Source organism: Helicoverpa armigera, chromosome 24 (assembly GCF_030705265.1).
Source record: "Helicoverpa armigera isolate CAAS_96S chromosome 24, ASM3070526v1, whole genome shotgun sequence".
NCBI classification, from domain to species: Eukaryota; Metazoa; Arthropoda; class Insecta; order Lepidoptera; family Noctuidae; genus Helicoverpa; species Helicoverpa armigera.
In genome coordinates, this window is record NC_087143.1 from 6,440,970 (window position 1) to 6,466,154 (window position 25,185).

The window sequence follows — 25,185 nt, forward strand, 5'->3', positions numbered from 1 at the left end:
GTCTTCTTGGGTTACTGCCGCCGCGTCACCGAGGCTAGTTTGAAAAACCGCTTTAGTAGAAAAACCGCTTAAAAAATGAAGCAAGGACAGCGTCAGCAATGTGCGAAAAACTTACCGCGACAGTATCATTATGGCTATCCCGCTCGGTGTCGGGATGCGGCGCCAGCGCCACGGTGAGCGTGAGGTCGCACCACATCGCGCAGCGAGCGCGGCGGGCGCAGATGCTCAGTTGCTTCACTGCTTCTGCTAGTTGCAGGATCGCTGTAAGGAGATGGGATGTTATTAGTGGCAAAATGTTCGGTGTATTATGGTATTAAGATAAAAGTGAATAAGGTACAGTAAAATTCTTACGCAGAGCTATGCTTAACTCAATTCAAGATACTCATTTGATTACTGAGTATCGCTGTACTTGGTTAACTAACAGCTGTTCCCAATATTTTATCTATCTGTTGTTTTGCTTATAAGAGTTAAGAATTTGACGTTGCTTGTATGTACTTAATTGTATCCCTAGTAAACATAAACAAATACATAAAATATTAGGAACAGTCGTAGTACTACATTTACCTAGCTTCAGCGTAGCGTTACGCTTACCCAGCTACAGCGTAGCACTACGCTTACCTAGCTACAGCGTACCACTACACTTACCTATCTTCACCGTAGCACTACGTTTACCCAGCTTGAGCGTAGCGCTACGCTTACCTATCTTCAGCGTAGCACTACGCTTACCTTTTTTCACCGTAGCACTACGTTTACCCAGCGGCCTGCACGCCGCCCACGGCGCTGCGCCACGCCAGCATACCTAGCTACGGCGTAGCGGCACGCTCGGTATTGATACATACGGTCAGGGCGGGGCTGCGGGCGGTGCGCGTGGTGCGGCGCGAGCTCGCGGCGGCGCGCGGCCTGCACGCCGCCCACGGCGCTGCGCCACGCCAGCATACCTAGCTACGGCGTAGCGGCACGCTCGGTATTGATACATACGGTCAGGGCGGGGCTGCGGGCGGTGCGCGTGGTGCGGCGCGAGCTCGCGGCGCGGCCTGCACGCCCACGGCGCTGCGCCACGCCAGCATACCTAGCTACGGCGTAGCGGCACGCTCGGTATTGATACATACGGTCAGGGCGGGGCTGCGGGCGGTGCGCGTGGTGCGGCGCGAGCTCGCGGCGGCGCGCGGCCTGCACGCCGCCCACGGCGCTGCGCCACGCCAGCATACCTAGCTACGGCGTAGCGGCACGCTCGGTATTGATACATACGGTCAGGGCGGGCTGCGGGCGGTGCGCGTGGTGCGGCGCGAGCTCGCGGCGGCGCGGCCTGCACGCCGCCCACGGCGCTGCGCCACGCCAGCATACCTAGCTACGGCGTAGCGGCACGCTCGGTATTGATACATACGGTCAGGGCGGGGCTGCGGGCGGTGCGCGTGGTGCGGCGCGAGCTCGCGGCGGCGCGCGGCCTGCACGCCGCCCACGGCGCTGCGCCACGCCAGCATACCTAGCTACGGCGTAGCGGCACGCTCGGTATTGATACATACGGTCAGGGCGGGGCTGCGGGCGGTGCGCGTGGTGCGGCGCGAGCTCGCGGCGGCGCGCGGCCTGCACGCCGCCCACGGCGCTGCGCCACGCCAGCATACCTAGCTACGGCGTAGCGGCACGCTCGGTATTGATACATACGGTCAGGGCGGGGCTGCGGGCGGTGCGCGTGGTGCGGCGCGAGCTCGCGGCGCGCGCGGCCTGCACGCCGCCCACGGCGCTGCGCCACGCCAGCATACCTAGCTACGGCGTAGCGGCACGCTCGGTATTGATACATACGGTCAGGGCGGGGCTGCGGGCGGTGCGCGTGGTGCGGCGCGAGCTCGCGGCGGCGCGCGGCCTGCCGCCCACGGCGCTGCGCCACGCCAGCATACCTAGCTACGGCGTAGCGGCACGCTCGGTATTGATACATACGGTCAGGGCGGGGCTGCGGGCGGTGCGCGTGGTGCGGCGCGAGCTCGCGGCGGCGCGCGGCCTGCACGCCGCCCACGGCGCTGCGCCACGCCAGCATACCTAGCTACGGCGTAGCGGCACGCTCGGTATTGATACATACGGTCAGGGCGGGCTGCGGGCGGTGCGCGTGGTGCGGCGCGAGCTCGCGGCGGCGCGCGGCCTGCACGCCGCCCACGGCGCTGCGCCACGCCAGCATACCTAGCTACGGCGTAGCGGCACGCTCGGTATTGATACATACGGTCAGGGCGGGGCTGCGGGCGGTGCGCGTGGTGCGGCGCGAGCTCGCGGCGGCGCGCGGCCTGCACGCCGCCCACGGCGCTGCGCCACGCCAGCATACCTAGCTACGGCGTAGCGGCACGCTCGGTATTGATACATACGGTCAGGGCGGGGCTGCGGGCGGTGCGCGTGGTGCGGCGCGAGCTCGCGGCGGCGCGCGGCCTGCACGCCGCCCACGGCGCTGCGCCACGCCAGCATACCTAGCTACGGCGTAGCGGCACGCTCGGTATTGATACATACGGTCAGGGCGGGGCTGCGGGCGGTGCGCGTGGTGCGGCGCGAGCTCGCGGCGGCGCGCGGCCTGCACGCCGCCCACGGCGCTGCGCCACGCCAGCATCGCGCTCTCCACCTCGCTGTGTGGCGCACTGGAGACAAAATATTACTTATATTCATTTCTGAAGGCCACGCTTCATGGTCCGGGGCTGCGAGATTGTTCGAAAGAGCCTTGGCCCTGACGGAATACGACGGTTTTTAGTCAATAAGAGTCTGACACTCCTTCACCACTGCTATTCCATAGCGGGAGGGGTCATTTGATAAGGCCTCACGGTGCGGCACCGCACCGCATCGCACCGCACCGCACTGGCCGCCACATGAGCAGTGCGGCGACGCAATATTCTGACGGCGCCGCTGCAGGCTTGGCTTGGCTAGATGACGACGGTCTACAATAAACAACTGAGCGGCGCCACACTGCTTGCACCCCTCCCCGTCTCGTCTGCCTCGCGCCGTTGTCCGGTGCGGCGCCGGAGCGGTGCTCAAAAAGCGCCTCAATACGTTTGTCGCGCTCACTCAAGTGTTTTGCCTCAAGTTAAACTGGGCGTCGATGCTCATGGTGGCTCGGCCTTGCCGCGCGAGGCAGCCTCGGTATAGAAAACTTACAGACCAAGGCTTCGTGCGGCTTGTGTACTGCGGCAAATGTCCGAGGCTGCCTCGCGAAGCCGCTCGTTTAGTCAGTACGGGTAAGATTTGGCCAAAAATTGTTTGAGACAAGCCATTTTGGGCTGTCAGCGCCTTATCTATGTACACAGTCGCACACAGAACACAGACAAGAATACAAAGGCACAGCTTATTTCAAAAGAAACCTCTTCCAGCAGACCCATTATGGGAAAGTTTGAATAAAAAAATCAAGGCCCAAAAAATCCTAGAAATAAATCCCATCTTTCAAACATCACCACCTTGAATTTCACAAATCACAAAGAATAATCTCATCATCAAAAATCCACTTACATCTCAGCCAGATTATTAACATCGTCCTTCCACGAGGACGGCTCGAACGTCGCCGGGTCGACTCCTTCCTTCTCCTTCTCAGTAACCTCCTGTCCTCGTTTGAGTACGGTGATTTTGTTCTCTTCGGGTTTGTTAGGCTTCTTGTTTTGGGCTACGCAAACGCTTGCGCGTAGTGTCTCCATTTTGCCCATTAGGGTTAATACCTGTTAAAGAGATAAAATTCCGTGAATACAAAGCGACGCCTTTTTTGGCAATATAATACAGTAAGTATGCCATTTATGGTTCTATTAAAGACACATTTCAACTTAGAAAAGATAATTAAAATATTCTTTTCTAACCGAATAGACCTAAATTAGAATAAAACTACATACCCGAGAGGTTAAAATGTTCATACGTAGTTTACATAGATATCAAAATCGTGTATGTGAATGAGATTTAGGCAAACTTGTGATGACAATCATAAGTCTATCAAGTCTATTAGGGATAGACGCCTGTCAGACCAGATTTATCGATATTTTTTTTCACAATACTAACCTTAGTATGTTCCCTCAGCATATCGACAGTAAGTCTATCGACTCTTGTAGGGCAGGGCGGCAGCCTGGGCACGGGTATGCGAGGGCCAGTCTTGCTTCAGTACGTTTGCATTCTAACTGACGTTATCATTGGACTATCGATACTGATTTATCGAGTTTTACTGATACAACACTAACCTTAGGTTCCTTCAGCATATCGACTTTAGTAGGGATGGGCGTCTGTCAGATCAAATTTATCGATGTTAAATTTTGAAAACACTAACCTTTGTATGTTCTCTCAGAATATCGACTCTTGTAGGGATGGGCGGCTGTCGGAAAAAAATATCAATGTTTTATTTTTACATTACTAACCTTAGTATGTTCCCTCAGCATATCGACAGTAAGTCTATCGACCCTCGTAGGGCAGGGCGGCAGCCTGGGCACGGGTATGGAGTTAGACGACGACACAGCCCGGCCGGGGTAGGCGAGGGCTAGTCTTGCTTCAGTACGTTTGTATTCTAACTGACGCCATTGATAGACTATCGACACCGATTTATCGAGTTTTACTGATACAACACTAACCTTCTGCATATCGACTATTGTAGTGATGGACGACTGTCGGAACAATTTTATCGATGTTTTATTCTAAGAACACTGACCTTAGTATGTTCTCTCAGAATATCGACTCTTGTAGCGATGGGCGACTGTTGGCCTAAATTTATCGATGTTCCATCTCACAATACTGACCTTAGTATGTTCCCTCAGCATATCGACAGTAAGTCTATCGACTCTTGTAGGGCAGGGAGGCAGCCTGGGCACGGGTATGGAGTTAGACGACGACACAGCCCGCCCGGGGTAGGCGAGGGCCAGTCTTGCTTCAGTACGTTTGCGTTCTAACTGACGCCATTGTTGGACTATCGAAACTGATTTATCGAGTTTTATTGTTACAACACTAACCTTAGGTTAATCCAGCATATCGACTCTTGTAGGGATGGGCAAGTGGCGAAACAAATTTGTCGATGTTTTATTTTTAGAACACTAACCTTAGTAGCTCGCTTCAGCATATCGACTCTTGCAGGGATGTGCGACTGTCGGACCAGAATTATCGATGTTTTATTTTCACAATACTGACCTTAGTATGTTCCCTCAGCATATCGACGGTAAGTCTATCGACTCTGGTAGGGCAGGGCGGCAGCCTGGGCACGGGTATGGAGTTAGACGACGACACAGCCCGGCCGGGGTAGGCGAGGGCCAGTCTTGCTTCAGTACGTTTGCGTTCTAAATGATGTGATTGTTTGACTATCGAAACTGATTTATCGAGTTTTACTGTTACAACACTAACCTTCAGCATATCGACTATTGTAGGGATGGGCGACTTTCGGACCAGATTTATCGATGTTTAATTTTGAAAACACTAACCTTTGTATGTTCTCTCAGAATATCGACTCTTGTGGGGATGGGCGACTGTCGGAAAAATTTATCGATGTTTTACTTTACAATACTGACCTTAGTATGCTCCCTCAGCATATCGACAGTAAGTCTATCGACTCTGGTAGGGCAGGGAGGCAGCCTGGGCACGGGTATAGAGTTAGACGACGACACAGCCCGCCCGGGGTAGGCGAGGGCCAGTCTTGCTTCAGTACGTTTGCATTCTAACTAACGTAATTGTTAAGACTATCGACACTGATTTATCGAGCTTTTCTGGTACAACACTGACTTTGGTAGCTCGCTTCAACATATCGACTCTTGTAGGGATGGGAAACTATCGATAAACCATCGATTTTCTATTCACTGACCTTGGTATGTTCCCTCAGAATATCGACTAATGTAGGGATGGACGACTGTCGGACCAGATTTATCGATATTTTAATTTTAGAACACTGACCGATGTTCTCTCAGCATATCGACTTTTTTAGGGATGGGCGACTGTCGAACCGATTTATCGAGTTTCTACTTCACAATACTGACCTTAGTATGTTCCCTCAGCATATCGACAGTAAGTCTATCGACTCTGGTAGGGCAGGGCGGCAGCCTGGGCACGGGTATGGAGTTAGACGACGACACAGCCCGGCCGGGGTAGGCGAGGGCTAGTCTCGCTTCAGTACGTTTGCGTTCGCGTTCTAACTGACGCCATTGTTCGTAGCACGCGTCGAGACGAGCGTGGAGTACGCCTGATGAGGTAGCTGCACTTCTGTTGAGATAAAATGGATAACTTATTATGATAAATAGAATCGTTTCTAGGAGTATAGATGTGCCTCTCTGAAATAAATGGGTTGTAGGATTGACTGAATGTGACCAATCATGTAAATATTTTTTTTACTATGGCTTGACATATAGGGCTTTCATACCAGCGGCTTCAAAACGTATATGGACCAGTCCATATTGTTTTGTTTATCCGTTGTTATATTGTTGGTCCGTTCAGAAAATAGATCGGAAAATCCTTTAGTGTACAACCGCTGCTGTATAATGAAGGAATTTTTGCACAGACTATGTATATAAAGAGTTGTACTTTATTTATATTGTGAATGCAATCGTTCTTTAGTTAATGAATGAAACTAAGAGCGATTTATGATGAACACTTACCTCATATTCCTCATTGCGTAAAACGGTGCCAAAAGAGGTAGATCTAGCATTGGTGATGGCAACACTGGCGGTGGGACCGGTGGGCTTGGGCCTAATAGCGCGCCCAAACCTAAAATTAAGGGTAAATATTTAACATTGGCGACACTTACAAACACTCGAAAATCGAAAAAATAAGTGAGAAATATGAATGTTTATCATTATTTTTTCACCTTACTGCCAAGGGTTATGTAAATTTTTCTTTATATTTCAACTACACGCAACAACAATTATTCACTCATGGAAAAATTCATATTTCTCACCTTGAACCCACGTATTATATGCACTAACTTGCTATACAATGGTGGACCTAACTTCATTACAAGATGGCTTGCTGATTCACTGAATAATAAAAGCACATCAAGGCCTTACGTTGAATAGTCAATCATTTTCAGCGAATATCAAATGTGTAATATTATACTTTGTTCAGGTACAATACAACGCCCTTTTTCATGAAAGTACTATGTAGAAGTGACAACAAACTTTACTTTTTTTACCGTTTTTCAATACCTAGTACTGTCCTTAAATGAGGCCAGTCGAAGAACGAAAATTAAATAAAGAAATGAGCCACTTACCAAGATTAAAGGGGTTATTCTCGTGCAAAAACGACACGTCGACATTCAACTGGCTTGGCGGTGGTCGATTCCGCATCAAAAGGCTCATTTGCCGAGCCAACTCCTGATTCTGTCTCATCATAGCTGCTTGCTGCAAATTATCGCGACCCATATTCTCAAAATTCGTCCTCTCATTCATACTCCCATTCCCTTGGAAATTGTCACGAGACATCATAGGATTCATATCACGTCTTTGCATCAAATCGTTCTGGTTATAACCATTCGATCGATTGTAGTTCATCGAGTTAGCAGCCGAAACGGGCGTCGATTGATTCGAGAAATCGAAGTTTTGGCTCATTGGACTCCTGTCATTCATTTGTGCCATCATATCGTAGAAGTTGTTCTCCCCATAGTTTCTATTTGGCGGCATCTGTTGGAAGTTTCGGTTGCAGAACATTTTGTTCCTGTCTTCTTGCCTGAAATCTTCATTCTGGTAATGACCATTTAAATCCATCGGCATCCGCAAATCTACGTTATTAATGCCATTTTCTTCACGAGATCTATCAGAAGACAGGTTTAGTTGGTTCAGATATGACAGTATTTCAGTCTCCTGATTCTGCTCTTTCATGTAATTATCGAACTTGTTGGGAAACCTCTGTGAATTATTGAACGGGGTCTCAAAGTTCGTGTTGAAATTCATATCGAGGTTTAGACTGTTTGGTCTGCTGAAATTGTTCACTGAGAACATATTGGTTTCAGGCAAAGAATTTCTTTGGTTCGGTTCGAAGAAATTGTAGTTGTTGAATTTTTCGTCGTATTTATTCGGCGTTGCGAACTGTGCACCGCCTATTTCTTGTGCAGCCAATCTAAGTAGATTGAGTTGTTCCTGCGTGACTGTGTCAGCGGAGGTATCGGGGACGCTATCGATCCCCAATAACGCGCTCACATCGTTGTCGTAATTGACAAAACCGTTTGTGTTACCGAACCCGTTTTGTAAGTTAAAGTTGAAGCCATTTTGGTCGGATTGGTTGAAATTGTACAGTTGGTTGTTCTGATAAGAGTTGTAAGGCGGTGGTATGAACGAGTTCCCTGTATCATTTTTGGGATATTGGCTGTTGGGTTGTATACTGTTTAGAGTTTTTTCCGGTGGTTGTAGAGAGCTGAAAGGAATAAAAATAAGGACATAAAATATGTATCATGTGAGCGGTTTTGAGTTACATTTTATGCTAAACATGTTAGAGACAACTTAGTTATCGGAGCGCGTCCTAATTCGCTGCCGAGCGACGTAGACGATATATTCAGAATAAAATTGTATGCCTGACTTTTACTCAGCTACTTCAAAAGGAAGAGTTACATTATGTATTTTTGCTCTAAGTGAATTAGCTGAAAATGAGCCCTAGTATGTTTCTGAGTCACAAAGATTTTTGGAGGCACCAATATTCCGTTGAATTTTTAAGGACTCATATTTTAGTAGTACCGAAGGTTTGTATGCAACAAGTCGAAATATCATGTCAAGTGAAAGTAACAATTTATTTGCACTGTAAATAATGCAGTACTTTTATTGTCACATTAGTCACCCACTAAATAAATATGCAATGATACCGTTATATCGCATTTTTTATTTTAGTGCAGTCTTTTGTGTTCATTCTGTATTCGTATAACCACTTTCATCAATCAATTTAATTTTATTGAAACTTTTAAAGTACACCTGATGTTTATTTGGGAAATATGCATTACTGTAAGTGCGTTATACAGATAAAACTGGAATATTTTATATAATTACAAAGTATTGTCACCATTTGATTAATTTCACGGAACGACATCTGAAGATTACATATTCTTGCGCATTTAACGACTGATAATAAAGTATATTTGAACGTTAAACAAAGCAGGTCGGGTCACTGGTTCATATTATATAACAGAATTATAACAATTATTGTCGTTCAGTTTCGCCAAATAAGTTTGCCACTCTGAAGTTGGCTTCAAATTACTACGGAACAAAACACTATTACGCATACCTACGCGAGTCATTAAATGACTGGATTCTGACTGGAAATTTTATTTGACGAGAACTTTCGTCCATTCGTACATTTTGACTTATTGTGAAGTTGCTAATAGCCAACGTCTTAAACAATTATGATCATGATTTCGATGCAACATTTTTATGCGTCTTATTTGATGCCTAAATTGATGTTTGATAAAGAAAAGATAACTGGAGGTCACGGTGCCCTTAGAATGTCCTTCTTAAAAAAGAGTATTACGTCAACAATTTGGCATTGTTTGAAGTAATTTCAAAGCGTTCTTTGAGAAGTTTAATTTAAATAATGTAGGGTAACTTTCATATAATTTTCGACATAATTTTTATTGTAATCCTAGTCGTTTGCATGGCTTCCTTGGTACATGAATCATTACCAATATAATAAACAAGAAAGTGAGTTTGTTTATTTAACCTTCAATCAAAAACTGTTCAACCGATTGAGATGAAAACTATCCTAGATTGACACAGGTGATACGAAACGATGATGAGCTACGAAATTCCCAAACGTAATTCCCATTCGTGAGATTTTCTTATACCCATTTCGGAAACGTACCTAGCTATAAGTCGCCTAGAATTCGCAGGTAAAGTTACAAGCTAAAAGCTAAAAAAATAAAGTTAAAAGCTAGTTACTATTACAAAGTGCACTTCGCTATGATCCTTACATTATCCTTTTACATCTACCAAATTGACAGATCTAGGGCACGAGTATATTTCGTCCCTGACCTCTTACAAGGATAGCACAATTAAGGTCAGGCTGTCCTTCAAGAACGAAGATGGGTTTGTTTACCTACTGTCGAAAAACGTGTAATCTACAAATTATGTACGTGAAAGTTTGGATAAGTCAGTTTTTTTTTTTTCAAATAGGTCTCTAAAAGCTCTTTCGAAACGTCAAACTAGCTGCACGGTTCCAGAGTTGGTCTCATGGAGAAGAACCGATAGGAAACTCCATGGATAAATGTAAAATGTTTGGATTTGGGCGTGCCTGTTACTCTTTGAATGGCTTTTAATGTGACTTTGCATATTAAATAAGTTGCGAGCATTAATCTCTTAGCCATCTAGAAAACCGCAGGGAACAGCTAGTTTTGAAAAACAGGTTTTAGGTGGATTTGTTTAACTTCATTTGCCCTCTTTCGAAAACAGAACTAGTTATTTACCTAAGACCATCCCTTAAAATGCTTTCCCTCTGACCTTTTAATTTTTATCTTCGTTAATCGCTATCCAATCATCTTTAACATCAATTAAATATTTTCATTTATGTAAGCGACGAGCAAACAAGTCACATTCTAGTATTGACTGACATAAAAATAAAAAACACTATTTTATTTACTATTTATTGAAACACGTATTGTTGTCCTTGCCTGTGTGGGTACCTACTATAAAAGGTGACAGACTCAAAACTAAGATTGGATTTGATCTTTTTTTTTTTTGTTTCATAAAGTTGCATACCAACCAGATACCATTGGTATTTTATTTTATGAAACTAAAGCCTTCTTGGTAATTCCTCTTTTAAGCCTTTATTTTATTTGAAACTCAGTGATACATGACAACAACTTATGTTTATAGATAGAAGCGACATTGAAATCGTGTTTATTTTTTTGAAGGCCGATTAAAACATTGGTTGGCTCACTGGCTCACTATAATTTTTATCATGCATGTTCGATCGAAATAATTACAGTAATTATTAGCATGGTAGAAAACAGAATTTTAAGATTCTTGCAGTGGCCACCTATCCACGGATTGACAAACGGAAGATTCTAAAACTTATCTATCCATTATATCCAAATCCACACAACTTGCTATTCGAATTTTAAACTTAGCTCCATATAAATTAGTCTTCCAATTTCTTATCTCAATCCTTCTTTGTCTGAGAAAAGATCTGTGCCCAGGAGTGGAGCGATAAAAAGGCTGATGATGATGAATCTCTTATCACAATACAACGGATAGATAAGTTATAAAAATCGCAGTAAATTGAGAATTCCGTCATTCAGCCGAGTCACCATGACTAAGCTAAAACAGATACCAAGCTATAACAGTATCAAGTAAACTAGATATAGCCTTACTTCCCGGACTTCTAAAGCCTGGATGTGCACCGAACCGTTTATGCACTAGAAACGCAAGATCAATTTCTTTAGAGTACGATAATACGACGCTTCCTGTCTGACATAGATTCACTTGCATTGACGCAAACGGAGTTCTAGATCCTTGTATTTGCAATACAATGGCCTATATTAGGTCATCTCAATATGGCTTATGTTGAGATAAGCATCATCATCTCCCGAGCTTTTCCCCAACTATGTTGGGGTCGGCTTCCAGTCTAACCAGTTGCAGCTGAGTACCAGTGTTTTACAAGGAGCGACTGCCTATCTGACCTTCTCAACCCAGTCACCCGGGCAATCCAATACCCCTTGGTAAGACTGGTGTCAGTCTTACTGGCTTCTGACTACCCGTAACGACTGCCAAGGATGCTCAATGACAGCCGTATATATTGAGAGGATCATCATCTGACCTAATCTTGGGAAAAACCGTAAACAAGCTTATAAAAAAAAAAACATTTGTACAAAAACTTGTTGGTTTTGTTGGCTGTTGCGTAATTAAAAACCGACATTGTTAAGTAGCTAACGTGATTTGACATTAGGTCATGCTAGTAATAAACAAACAATATTCCCTCATGAGGTTAAGGAAAATTTAAAATTTTTGCCACGTTTTAATATTGCGTCTTTCTAAAACTCTCTAAAAGCTTCTATAGCTCCCACATATCAGATTCTTGTCGAAGGAACAACGAAAGAATGATCTGTGTCTGTATCCAATAAATAATTTGAATGGTGTATTCATTGGGTTTACAAAGCCCTTAAATAAATGAAAAATGCTACTTACTTGCACCCTTCTGAAGGTCCGGTCTCATCGAGGATTTTTGTGATAAGATCACGGACGATCGTATTTTCTTCCATAATGTGTTCCGACTGTAAACAAAAAGAGTTTCTTTAGTAAATAAAATAATTCTTTGAAAAAAAAACAAGTGTAATATTCTAAAAAGTTGACTTATTTTGGCCAAGACGTTATGTACAAGGTTGAATGAAGACAAAAATTTAATTTGATATTTAGCTTTAATCGGCAAATGTCCAAAACCGTATCGATTTGCATATTAAATAACACTAATTGGTCACCTGAAGGCAAATATTAAACAACTCTATTAGAAGGATTTTGGCTAAGAGCGCTTTCACACTAGCGGGCTTTGACGTACGTACACCCTTTTTCTTACGCGGGGCAAAAAACCTATCATGCAGGTCCAGATATCATCATTTGAACCAGTAGTTGTCAATTGTTTTCTACAACTCTCGTACGTAAAATACGCTAGCATGAAAGAGCTGTAAGCGACAAACCCTTTTACTAGTTCGATAGACCAACAATTTTACTTTCAAAACTTAAGAATTATTGATGTTTTCGATAATAAATTGAACAGTCAAAGTCAAACACACTTAACAGTTCCGGCATGCACTTCCAAAGAACTTCGTAACGTCAGGATCCAAATTTTTATGTTGACCTACTTTCGGAGGACCAATACTCTGAAAACGAGACGTAGCTTATAAGCTACGTCTCGTTTTCAGAGTATTGGTCGAAGTTACTTCATTTTTAAGTCGGGGTCTCTAGCGGGTGAGTAAATATTTATTACATACTTCGCTTCGCTATATCCTATTCCTACGATATTGAAGAAATTCTAAGTTTTACAGGTGAAACATATTAGGGTCCCCTGAGAAGGGCAGATAAAACATAACCCTTCTTGGGAGTTGGTGGTACTAATACCAGTTAAATGTGCAGTCCTGGATAAAAATAGAACGATCCCTTCAAGTCAAAAACAAAATAGCTACCACGAAATAAATCACGAAAACTGCACTTAACGCCAGCCTCTATTTTTAAAGCGAGTTTGCGACTTGGTGTCCCAGAAACGTCAAGTTAGGTAATCACGTCTAAGATCCTATCTTAGAGCTTATTCGAGAGAAGGCCCTTTAAAAACTGACAGCAATTATGAGAGCGGAAAGCCTTTTTGCATTGGACTCCGTTAAAAATAAATTTTGGGAGAGGGTGAAAGAACAGAGCTATAAATAAAAATCGGACTATTATGGTAGTGTGTGCAGAAAAGGATGATGATGATGATGTCCTACCTACAGGAATCGGCCACATAGCCAAAATGCTGGTTATAAACGGGTATTCTATGGGTAGGTACATTTTTTCAGTGCCGCTCTGCTGACAATAGGGTATTACATGCATTTTTGAAATATATCTTAAATAAATTCTTTAGTCTTAATATATCTCTAAAAAATTAAAAATATTTTTTTTTCTCACGTTATGTACGAATATAAATTAATTGTTTTATCATAATTTCAAATTTCGCGCGTATTTCGCGAAAACGCGGCACACAACGGACGCCATGATTGTTTTTTGGTCATGACGTCATTACGTTAGTAAGCAAACTACAGCTGTCAGTAATACATATTTTGATATGTATTGAAAATTTTAATAATGAGTAATTATGCTCCGTATCGTTGGTGCGTTGTTTCTGAATGTGAGAACACTAGTGTAAAAACACCAGACAAATTATGGATTCAAGTACCAGTGGATATAAATATGAGAAACACTTGGTTAAAAGTTGTTTACTACCGTAATGACGCCATTAGCATGGCGGCGACATTTCGTAGTGTTCAAAGACAGATAAAAAAACCTAAAAACTTTAAACTGCAATAAAAAATATATTTATGTACCTTACGAAGTGAAACTAACATTTCCCGATTGCTTTTCCTCTAAACAATCATTGTAATACACTTTTAATATTTTTCTCATCTAGACTAAAATACCCTATTGAGCAAATGACTCGAAAATTTTGAATGTCCGGTGTAAAATCCGGCGGATTTTCCAGTAACTCAAGTTTTTTTAGTAAAAAGATTTGAATTTTGATACAGACAGGTGATATTGTTTTGACCAAGCTGTTTTATATTGCGTTTCGCTTGAAGTCAGTATACAAAATAGTACAACACATTGTAAACTATAAAATTGGATAAATGGATTTAAGCGTTGTCATAAAAGTGCAGATAGCCAGTTGTCTTTTATTCCCCACGTAATAAAACTTGTATGTAATCGACTTTGTTACAAGAGCAAACCGCTAAAGGTGACCGTCCACTACATCGATACTAAACACTCAATTGTTTTACTTACATTTTTAACTGATGTACCTATTTCATTAGACCGATGTTCGCCGTGAGCCAAATTGGTTGATGAGAAGTGATGAGGAAAACTAATAACAACAATCAGCCACTCAGTAATAGTAGTAGGCTCAGACCTCAGTAGATTGATGCCTGGATTATGACAAGGTCCACTTCTTATGAAAAAATTGGTGAAAACGTGTTTAAAAACAAAAGTAGTAGACTTAAATCGTAGCAAAATCAGCTAACGCTGCTAAATCAGGACATATCGGTGAGAGTTGCTGACATGAATAGGGACCTACCACATTAAACAAAAATGTTGTGTTCTTCCATATGTTACGATTTAGTCGACATGTACCTTAACGTAAAGTCAATTTTATAATAGGTTTGGGACTTGGCTATTTAAAGTCAATGTAGAGTAAATACTGCAAGGTTAATTGGAAAGGGAGTAAGCAAGTAACTTGTTCACTGACAATCTAAAGGTTTCATTCTACAATTTTTTCAATAGCACATATACCTTTCTTCAGCTTTGGTAAAATACAAAAAAAATTCAATGAATTAAAGGTAAGTAATGAAAGAAGCAAAAATTTTAAAAAATAAGGCAAAACACCATAGACATAATGCCCCTTTTCAATACACCATAGTTTATTTGTATGTGTCTAGCAATTCTAAATACCTTATGTATTAAACATTAAAAATGTGGACAGCATAATAACCCTTGGGTCATTGACCTTCATACAGTTAGACAGACATAACCATTGTAGTATTAAAAAGACAATGCTAATATTATTGTTACCCAGACTAGTCACTTTAGGGCAAATAATTACAATATTTTCTGTTATTTGTAAGTTTTAAATATCATTTTCTATGAATTTCCTCCAACTTTTTATATTCAAGACTTAAAATAAATCAATGTCCAAAGTTATGTGCAGCTGTGTAACCAAAATTGGAACATATTTATTAATAGAGGAGAATGTATTAAATCATTAGGAAATAGTTATCAAAATGCATAAAATTTATATATTTTAAGATAAACAGGTGTTTATCTACCCACACTAATAAAGTAAACAAACAAAACTTCATTGCATCAGCAATATTATGAACACAAGTTGTAATTTTGTTTGTTTAGGAATTAAGTTTATCATACTGATAACAAATCTGAATGATTGTGGTTTGTGTTTATGTTTGATTATGACAACATTCCATAGCTTGCAAGTACCAACATGTTAATGTTTTGATGTTATCTATGTCAAGCTTATAAAATTAAGGTTCAAGAGCCCGATTATCCCTAAACATATTGATTTGTTCCTTCACCATCTCGCCAGCCCAACCTACGCGGTTTGGCTTCTAAATGGATGCAGCTGGGTTCCAGAGATTTACAGAAGTCTATCTAACTCCTCTCTTCAGCGTTTTCCTCAACACGTTTATGAGGGCAATAATACTACATACATATATCCCTCGATAATACTGTCTATCTGACTTTTAGCCATTCTATAACTGCTAAAGCAGTAGACTGCCTTCCAAAACATTTCAAAGGACCTTATAGAAGATTTAGAAGGATCTTATAAAGACCTAGAAGCACACCCACAATAATATCCATATCCGTGTTTAATATCATTTCCCATAAACCAATTATGTACACTGTACACCCACATTTCTCTAGTTATGTGTCATTTACATGCAATGTACAGTATGTCTATTGCAATCATACACAACCATACATCCAGACTGTACTGGTTATCTGAGGTTTTCCAACATCTATGGCGCTGTTTGAACCATGAATAGAACCCAGAAACCATAGTCAGCAATTTCACCAAGAGCTGGTAGAATGAAAGACATGGTTTGTGAACCAATGGTAGTTTTTGACATTGACTTCATAACATAACCATCAATAGTAACCATCCAAAAGCAATTCAAAATGTTTTTCTTAAGGACTGGCATAAAGGAGGTTGATTTTTTAACCTATTAACTTACAAAACTTTATAAGTTCATTTCATTATCTGGTAATATCTGGGTCAGGGCAGTTAAAACGGGAGATAATTTAATCAAATTGCAGTTTTTTATAACATTGTGGTGTTCTGCGTGTCACTTGATGGTTAAGATTCAAAAATTATTATAGAAGAGGATGTAAATGGTGATGACTAACATCTTGCAAGCTGCCAACCAATATTAGAACAATTTTATAACAACAGCATTGCCATATTTTCAAAACCCTTCTGCCATATGGTTTGTCAAATAGTCTATAGAAAGCATACATATTGAATTACTATGACATAAATCCAGACTATGGGATTCTACAAACGTATCTTAGATATTACATGAAAACTAACGTAACAATATGGACATTATTACCATATTAATGAAACATATTTATTTATCTAGTGTTTTTGTTACCCTAGATCAAATAGAACAGAATAAATGCTTTTATGTGTGTGAATTCCTATAATTATTCAACATGAAATACAAATGCTTTATTTTTCACATTATCATATAGTGACATGACAAAATAGGTCAAAAGATCCTCCAAATAGCAAATAAAAACATATTTACTAAGACAGATGTTGCTTTAGTCAATAAATAAGAGTTGTTATTTAGGAAATGTTCCATCAAGGACATTCTAATTGTTTTCTTAGTGGAATCTGATACTATTAGTTTATTATTCTATAATTACAACTATTACAAGGTCTTTAAAAGTCGTAAAGGGATATTCCCCCAGTTCAGTAGAATGATATTCCTTTAGGAAATGGTTCTAACTGTTTTGTATTGTAACTCACTAATATAGAAAGTGGGTAGGTGTTAGCATATTGCTCATTTAGGAAACACCTCATTTTGTACATCTTTCATAACATTTAAATGTCGTCATACACATAAAAGCAGTATATTTATAATATGTTACCTTGTTATTTTGTCCTCTAACGTACAAACTACATAATTCTAAAAATATTATGTGCATTCCCCGATGTCATTACCTACACTTCATCAAAAAATATCGGAACACGAAACACTAAATATCACAACAAACGTTCACTAAGTCCATATTTCGCACTCATAATAGTCCACATTGGATAAATAATGCACTTTTGATAAATATTTCGTGTAATATCACCCGGATTTCAGGTCAGATTGACAGTCCAAGACATTTACAACACCCATTGAAAAATGGCACTATACGAAAACACTCACTTACCTGATCAGTTTCATTTTCGACGGTTTTGTACGCGTTACCTATGTGACATAAATCACTGAAGGCCATTTAAATTATAAAATTATTTCTTGCCACGATACATACGAGCTTACTTCGGTGCTAAGCCATTTTTTCCATTGACCTACATGTGTATAAAATTATACGTGCTTGCTTACTCGCAACGGTGTTGCTGTCACGAAGCGACTATTTAGTCACAAAATTATGTTTGATTCGTCAAATATTAAGTTCTATGTTATTTTGCTGCAAAACTTACGTGAAAAATCTTCAGTTTCCAGGAATTAATATTTTATGTTTTTGAGTAAGTAATTTTAGTTTGCAAATTTCCCGCCCTTTCAAGTCAATTTTGATTGATATTTTTTACTTTTTTAATAATATGCCCTATATTTTTTTAATGTCCATTTTCTGCCAAATGGTGCAATTAATGATTGAGTTAAATACATAATCACAAGAGGTCGTTATTTATAAAGAGTAAACGATATACAGCAATTTACAGAAATTATTATTTTAACATTGGCTCAAAAGGTAAGGTTCACTTCAATATTATTTCTTTCCCCACAACTTTATAATATTAAATTCTACTATGGCAACATTTTGCGGTCAACTCTTTCTCGGAAGAGCTTTTTCCAGATTTGGAAAAAATACTGTAATGAAGTCAAAAACAGTCTGGATTCTTTCTCTGATATGATTAAAGCAGTTTAGAAAATATCATCAAAAATATGTACATTATTTTAATCAAACTGTTAGTCACTGATACTAATAAATAGCGCCATCTTTGTATTAGTATAGAAAGTAAGTAGACAAGTGCTTGAAATGTACAGTAGAGGAGAGGCTAGATGGCGTTACTTAGCGACTGATGCAGTTTAATAATGTTTTATAGTTGTGACGACAGGTGGCGCTACACGAAAAATGTATGCATCTTTGTAGCAAAATATATTATGCATATTCTGTTGCCTTTTGCTTACATACTGGTTCAACTTAGCGGAAACTGTTTTCCTATTACATAAAGCCCGAATAGCAGGGCCTAGGTACTTAGATGGTTGGTAACTTTTATGGCTATTACAAAGATTTCTTTGATCTGAGGCTATTACTTACCTACTAACGAAACAATCTTCGAATTTGGGTATCCAACAAAATCTAATATCAATGGTAGGTAGTTAACGCATAGAGTTATGATTAATGATTAATCTAAACTAATCAAATAAAGCGAATATTTTTTTCAATGTAGGTACCCAAAGACCTCCAAAACTATTTAACAGATTGAATAATTCTTTCATTGTTGGAAAGTTACGTGATAGAGTGATAGAGAAAAGAGTGCGAGAAGAGAGTGAAATTACCCAAAACCAATTTGGGTTTATGCCAGGTCGAGGGACAATGGACGCCATCTTCGCACTTCGCCAATTGTGCGAGAAGTACAGACGTGTGCACAGGAATCTGCACATGGTGTTCATGCTGCGCCGACCCCAAATTAAATTGGGATAAGGGCAGGAGGATGATGATGATGATGATGTTGGAAAGTTACACCATCTTTACTTTAGATATGCTTAATCCTTGGATGGTAACTTCCCCCGGATCGCTGATGAAACTGCGGAAACATACTTTACCACCTTCCGTACCTAGCGCAGAAGGACCTAATTGTCACATTACATAATCTTAACAAAAATTTAAAGACTATAGAAGATTTAGGTTGTAGAAAAAAACAAGGAGTTCCCAGAAATCTACCAAAATCTCAGAGAAAACTACCCTGGACACATTATTTTAAAATATACTTTATCTATACTTACGTCTATATCAACTGCCCAATCGATTAATCATGTACGTGTAAGTACAATTACATTCGAGTAAGCTCGTACTGGACCGTAACAAATTCCTTTGTGATCGGTACCTACGTAGGTACTGGGTGCAATTGCATCAGTTCATTTGTATGTCCAGTGTCTAGCTTTGGGCTATGTAATGCACTGTGTTGGTTGGTAGGATGGCCATGTGTTGACTACGTAGAAATAAAGATAATTGCTGGAGGCATCTTTTTTTTGTAGGTATGTGTTAAGGTGAATTAGGTGATAGGTAGGTTGTTAAAAGGAAGTCCTTAAGTACTTAATACGATTTTTTTTATGGATTCGTCATGAAATAATAAATATATGCCTGCTGCATTGCGGGATAATATGCTTTGGAGTAAAAAACTAGAATGCGTCACCACAAATCCTCAAATTAAATTTTTACATTATACTTATGTAAATGTAAAATGTAAGTAGTTCCAGGTGCCAGCCAACTTACATTTTATCTACAACACAACTATCAAAGAGGAGAGGGGATAAATGATTTAGTGATGGAAATATATTGGAGATTTTGCTGTTTGTGAAAGGTCTAACTAAGGAGGCAAAACAGCAATAAAGTTCATATTCACCAATCGCATAACATCAACGAAAAATATATTTGAAAAGAGAACACACTCCAAACTTTATGCTCCATCAAAACACAGGCGCAGTCAGACATCTGTATAGCCGGGTAATGCCTGTCCCTGACATCGGCCGCCCGTGAAGACACCCCGTGGCGCTTATTATCCAATTTATCTGTGCTCAAAACGCGATGATTAAAATAAACACTGTTGCTGACATGCCTCTAATAAAAGGAAACGCTTTTGTGTTGTTCATTGTACGATGAAGACTTGTTTGAGTTAGGGCAGTTTAATTTGGCGGTAATTTAATTAATAAATAGGTAGGTAGCCTAGCTTTTTACTAGGTATGTTAGGTTTGGCTTTAACCGGGTGAACTGGTTTTCATTTAGCGACTGCCTATCAGGGGCCCGATTCTGCAAATTTTACCTAGGTACTACAGTGACATATGATTCACATTCAACTGAGATCCAATCACGACTCAATTACATAGGTACCTACTATACGATTGAAACGTATGTGGCATTCCGCTATTTTTTCTTTTAAATAAACGGTTTTATCCTTTTCTGTGATTTGATAATGAATCATGTTGTCTGCAAATTATTTACGATTGCAATATGATTGTAGAGCAAACTACCGTACACACCAAATGGCAGACCAATCGCAAACCAATGAAATATCATTGGCTGCCGGAGTTGTTTAAATGAAAGCTGGGATGTTCAAATAATGCATTTTCGAAACCTGAAGGAACTCGGTGGAAAACGCCAAGCGTTACTTTACCTTATAATGATCGATCGTCCCGAGCGGCTTCTATTTACCCACGAGAACATAAAATAAATATTGAAAAATAATATACTTAAAAAAGTCGATACCAGCAAAGGTACTACTGGTACTGGTATTTACTTAGGTAAATAAGGAAAAGCAAAGCAAATCACGATGGTGGTCAGATTACGATACGAAACCTGAACCCATATTAAATAGGATTAACTGGCAAGGTGGGGAAGATGAATATTGTGATGAATTGGTAATATTTGGGGCTTGTGATCAGATATCCATCGAAGTAAGTATACCTAGGTACTAGATAGACTTTATCCAGAATCATGGCAGTTCGGCAATGTTTGGATGGTCATTCATCGCGATCAAGATATAGATACCTAAGTAAGTAGGTAATATCAATGCAAATAAAATGCCAAGCATTTGAAACAATAGATGATTGTTAATCCGTTTTCTTTTTTCAAAATTACTCGTGGCTCCGAATCCACTGACAACAAGGACTGACATGAAAATCCATAGTTTTTTTTTTTTGTATAAGGCAGAACCTATAGGTAAGTCTATTATTTATAAGTGTGAATCCCCGTCTGTCCTAAGCAAGGGTGGTGACAATATTTCATTTCATCATCATCAAGATGTTTCTTTCCCTGGCTATGGGACAGCAATTTAATTATCGCTTAAAAACGTGACCGTTGCTTGATACCATCACAAACAGATATATAATTCTACACAAACTAAAACCTATTACATCTGCGCCCCTGAAAAGTCCTTGCTTCAATACCCAAAGCCTTTTACATTTAATTCAGCAAAAAAAAACAAACAGTTAATATTACCACAGACATGCCTTTTCAACGGACTGAAAAACAAAAGAAAATTCGAATAAAGAATTCAATCGAAATCGAATCAAGAATCCGTCTACCGTGCGTTAGAGAAACATAGAAATATACAATAAGTGCTGTGCAAGAGAAGGACGTGTATAGCGTTAATCCTATTGGCTTATACCGGGCGACGTTTGCCGCGATTGGTCGCCGTGCCTTATTGAACTGTCACCGAAGACCGCGGTTTAGGGGGCGACCGGTAATTCGGGTGCAACTGTGGGGTGAAAGGGGGGTCGGGTGGGGTAGAACTCGCAGTTTGGCGATTGACTTGTGGGTAGTTTTCGGGGTTCCTTTGGCACGTATTTCGAGCGAATTGAATGTTGAAATTTTATTTGGTTTGGGTAAGGATGATGTTGGGTAGTTTTGGGGTAGGATTTGCTGTGTTATTTGTTATTCTTAGACAGATCTATCATTAACTTTATGTGTGCTTATTGTTTAGTTTTGGAAGAACTGAATCTTATTTTTTTTTTACGATTAAATAGATTTAAAATGTTTGGATAAAATTCCCCCTTAATTGCACCTCACTATAAAAAAATACATTGCTACATAATTGAAAACGAAACAAAGCCACTTATTACCTAGTCTATCTAGCTTGTGTGGCCCATTTTTGCTATACATACTATAACATGAAGTTAAAGAAATTACGAATACTTATCTATTTATTGTATAGTTAGGCGAAAGCGTACTTCATAAAAAAAAAAACTCACCAAAGCTTTTTCAATAACATGCCTTTTAGGTAAGTAACATTTTACATAGATACTTTTATGTATTTACCTCAAATCACATAAAACAATAGGTACCAACATAACAAAACTCACCCAATCTTGACGTTACCTTTCGCGCCAAAATCACGGCGCGCCCAATGAAAACGCGGGAACTGTTGACTTTTCGTCTATGATCGCTGGTTTCCGCGGGCACCGGGACGCCACGCCCTGCCTAATGTAAGGAGTATTCTTATTGGGTGATATCAAATGTCATTTGGGTTACGTATGGTTGTATGGTTGGGTAAATAGGTATTTGTACTGAGAAAATGGTTTGGGTACATATTTCTGAATAAATAAGTCAAAGTATTATACAAAGAAAAATACGTTAGGATGTAAGAATGTATGATTTATAGGTAATTTTTAGTTTTCAATCAATTTCCCAAAATGGAGGTTCTCAATTATCACTAACTAACTAGCTACTTTTTATAGATGAAAGTAAAGCTTTCCTTTTCAGAAATCGAAATCGAAAATCGTGGAACAGTTTATTTTTGCGTGGAATTTCCTACTAAGCAATGGCATAGGTATCAGCATCTATCGCATTCAGTCTAGTAGGTAGTGTAGTATCCACATATTAGAATTTAATGTCTCAAAGACCGTTAGCCACACACATTTGGCATCGAGATGCCTATCTTGTCTGAGCTTACTTGATGTCGTTCAAGTAAATAGACTTTACTTACCTACCTAGGTAAGACAACATTTAGTAGGTATTAATACTCTATGCATTAATACACTAGGTAGATATACCTAATTATCTACTTGTGATTAAGATTTACCTACCTCAATCACAGTAAAAAAGTAGCCTTGCTTCTGGCTTTCCTCGATAAATGGCAATCTAACACAGATTTTTTTATCAGTTCCTGAGTTTTGCGTCTAAGCAAACATACAGACAGACAGATCAGAAACATACAGACAAAATCTCAGCTTTACTAAGACCTGCTTAAGAATAGTAAATGTCCAAATCTAAAAATATGAAGAGCCAGTAAATAAGGTTCTTCTGACACAGAAGATGGATCGCATGGCTAGATTGATCGTATTTGGATTATATGACAAAGAAACATGCTGACAAAAAAATTGAGACGCCTAGATATTGTCTGTTCATTAACTATGAGCCGAAGTGTAAGAATTAAGAAGAGATAAAGAAAAAGGTTTATACTTTTTTGATACGAAAGAGGTTTTAATCCCATTTAGCTAAGCAGAAATTTTATAACTTAAAATGCAGCAAAAATAAACAGCAAAATAAACGAACCCGCACCTAATTGTTACTATATAAATTCAAACAACCATTCCACGTTGTAATTGGAAAACGGAACGTTCAATCCACGCTAAAATGTACGACGGCATTATTCTAAACGACAGGGCCGACGCAACAGCGGCGTAATGCCACAAATTAAAGCTTAAAACGGACGGTTAACAGCTGACCCAAAATCGAAGTGTCCCCCCAGCTGGGGGACAGAGTCAGACGCGAAAAGCAACGGGGCGGAGCCTTGCCACGCCTTCAAGCTCAGAGGCAATATCGCGTCAAAAGTTCCCCGGCCGTGGCATAACGCGCGCGGCTCTGCCCGTCCGTGCTTAAAAAAAATTGAAACGTCAAAAGTGAAACGTCACGTGTTTAGCTGTCAAATTTTGGAGGGAATCCGCTTTGGGTTTTTTTGAGTGTACGGTTTGGAATTTTTGTCTGTTTGTTAGACTTGATATTTTTATTTTTTCATGACTTTTGATGGTTAATAAATTTACAAAAGGACCTCTTATATGAGCTTTCCCCATCGTTCCTGTCTCGCCAGTATAATTTTCACACCTACCTAATTACGACAGATTATGAACAAAAAATGTTCCTTCTGTCTGGTCATTTAAATCTGTATTATTTTGTTTCAACAAAGATGATCTCTTTGCTTTGAACTTTTTGAATGATAGGTTTTAGGCTAGATTATATCATTATTTATTCAGTATTAAAATACCTGTAATTTGTATACAATTTAAAGCATATAAAATTGGTTACCCTTTTCTTCATACCTACTCTTATAAAAACGTTACATTCATAATTAGATTGTTATTGTTGCCTTTCTATATTAAAAAATATCATCACCTGAACAAATATTCATGTTTCCGTCATTAAAAGTAGGTTTATATTATTTATGGAAAAATTTCAATGATCTTTGCTATTTACTTACGCCATGTTATAGGTACAGCTGATCGAAATAAATATGACTTTTATCAAATGTACTTGGTATTAATTAAGTCTGCTCATCTTCCAGTCTTTATGTGGGCACCTATTGGTTGTTCCCTGTAGTTCCACCCATGTCTGGGAGAACGACTTCTCGCAATTGGGTAAAAATTAGAGCTTTGTCCTTTTTCAGGCAAAGCCCGACAGACAGACGAGTTATACTTTCCCATTTATAATATTAGTTAGAATAAAATTATTTATCGTCCAAATAGCATGTCTTTGCCTTCTATACATACATGTCACTGATCTGGTCTGATCTTTGGATAGTCCAATTTAAAGATTTGACTAGCTTTGAGGTTTTTTCAAATGAGACTTATTTATACAAGAGGTTCTGTTAGATTACGTAGGAGACTGAGTAAAAGTACTCTTTTTTGAGGTGGGAAACCATCAAATGTGGGTGCAGTGGATGAGAGCGTCACTGACTAAAACCAAGTAATCAACCTTTGTTTCTTTTGGAACCCTTTGTGTACCAGAACCGCGGTAGCTCTTTCGAACAGTCACTTATGCCATGGCTATGATAGGTAGAAGTTTTTCTCTGCGAAAAATATTTGCAGCACGTTTTCTG

The 25,185-nt window shown here is 40.1% G+C and overlaps 2 protein-coding genes across 4 annotated transcripts in view; one reads left to right on the forward strand and one right to left on the reverse strand.

Moving 5' to 3' along the window:
* Positions 1-17,810, reverse strand: part of LOC110382298 (meiosis-specific coiled-coil domain-containing protein MEIOC) — a 32,027-nt gene extending 14,217 nt beyond the window's left edge. Inside the window, exons 1-8 of one of the 3 annotated variants that reach the window (XM_064041300.1) lie at positions 17,580-17,810; positions 12,072-12,157; positions 7,181-8,319; positions 6,570-6,678; positions 5,955-6,177; positions 3,475-3,677; positions 2,491-2,615; positions 116-261 (exon numbers count right to left, since the gene is read on the reverse strand). In XM_064041300.1, coding sequence (XP_063897370.1) covers positions 116-261; positions 2,491-2,615; positions 3,475-3,677; positions 5,955-6,177; positions 6,570-6,678; positions 7,181-8,319; positions 12,072-12,157; positions 17,580-17,645 — 2,097 coding nt within the window. In that variant the 5' untranslated portion in view covers positions 17,646-17,810. The other 2 variants (XM_064041299.1, XM_064041298.1) reach the window with 2 other exon arrangements.
* Positions 17,811-23,928: 6,118 nt separating this feature from the next.
* LOC110382302 (photoreceptor-specific nuclear receptor) overlaps positions 23,929-25,185 on the forward strand; it is a 48,920-nt gene continuing 47,663 nt past the window's right edge. Inside the window, exon 1 of the mRNA XM_064041066.1 lies at positions 23,929-24,054. The gene's annotated coding sequence lies outside the window, so the exon portion shown is untranslated. The remainder of the gene's footprint in view (positions 24,055-25,185) is intronic.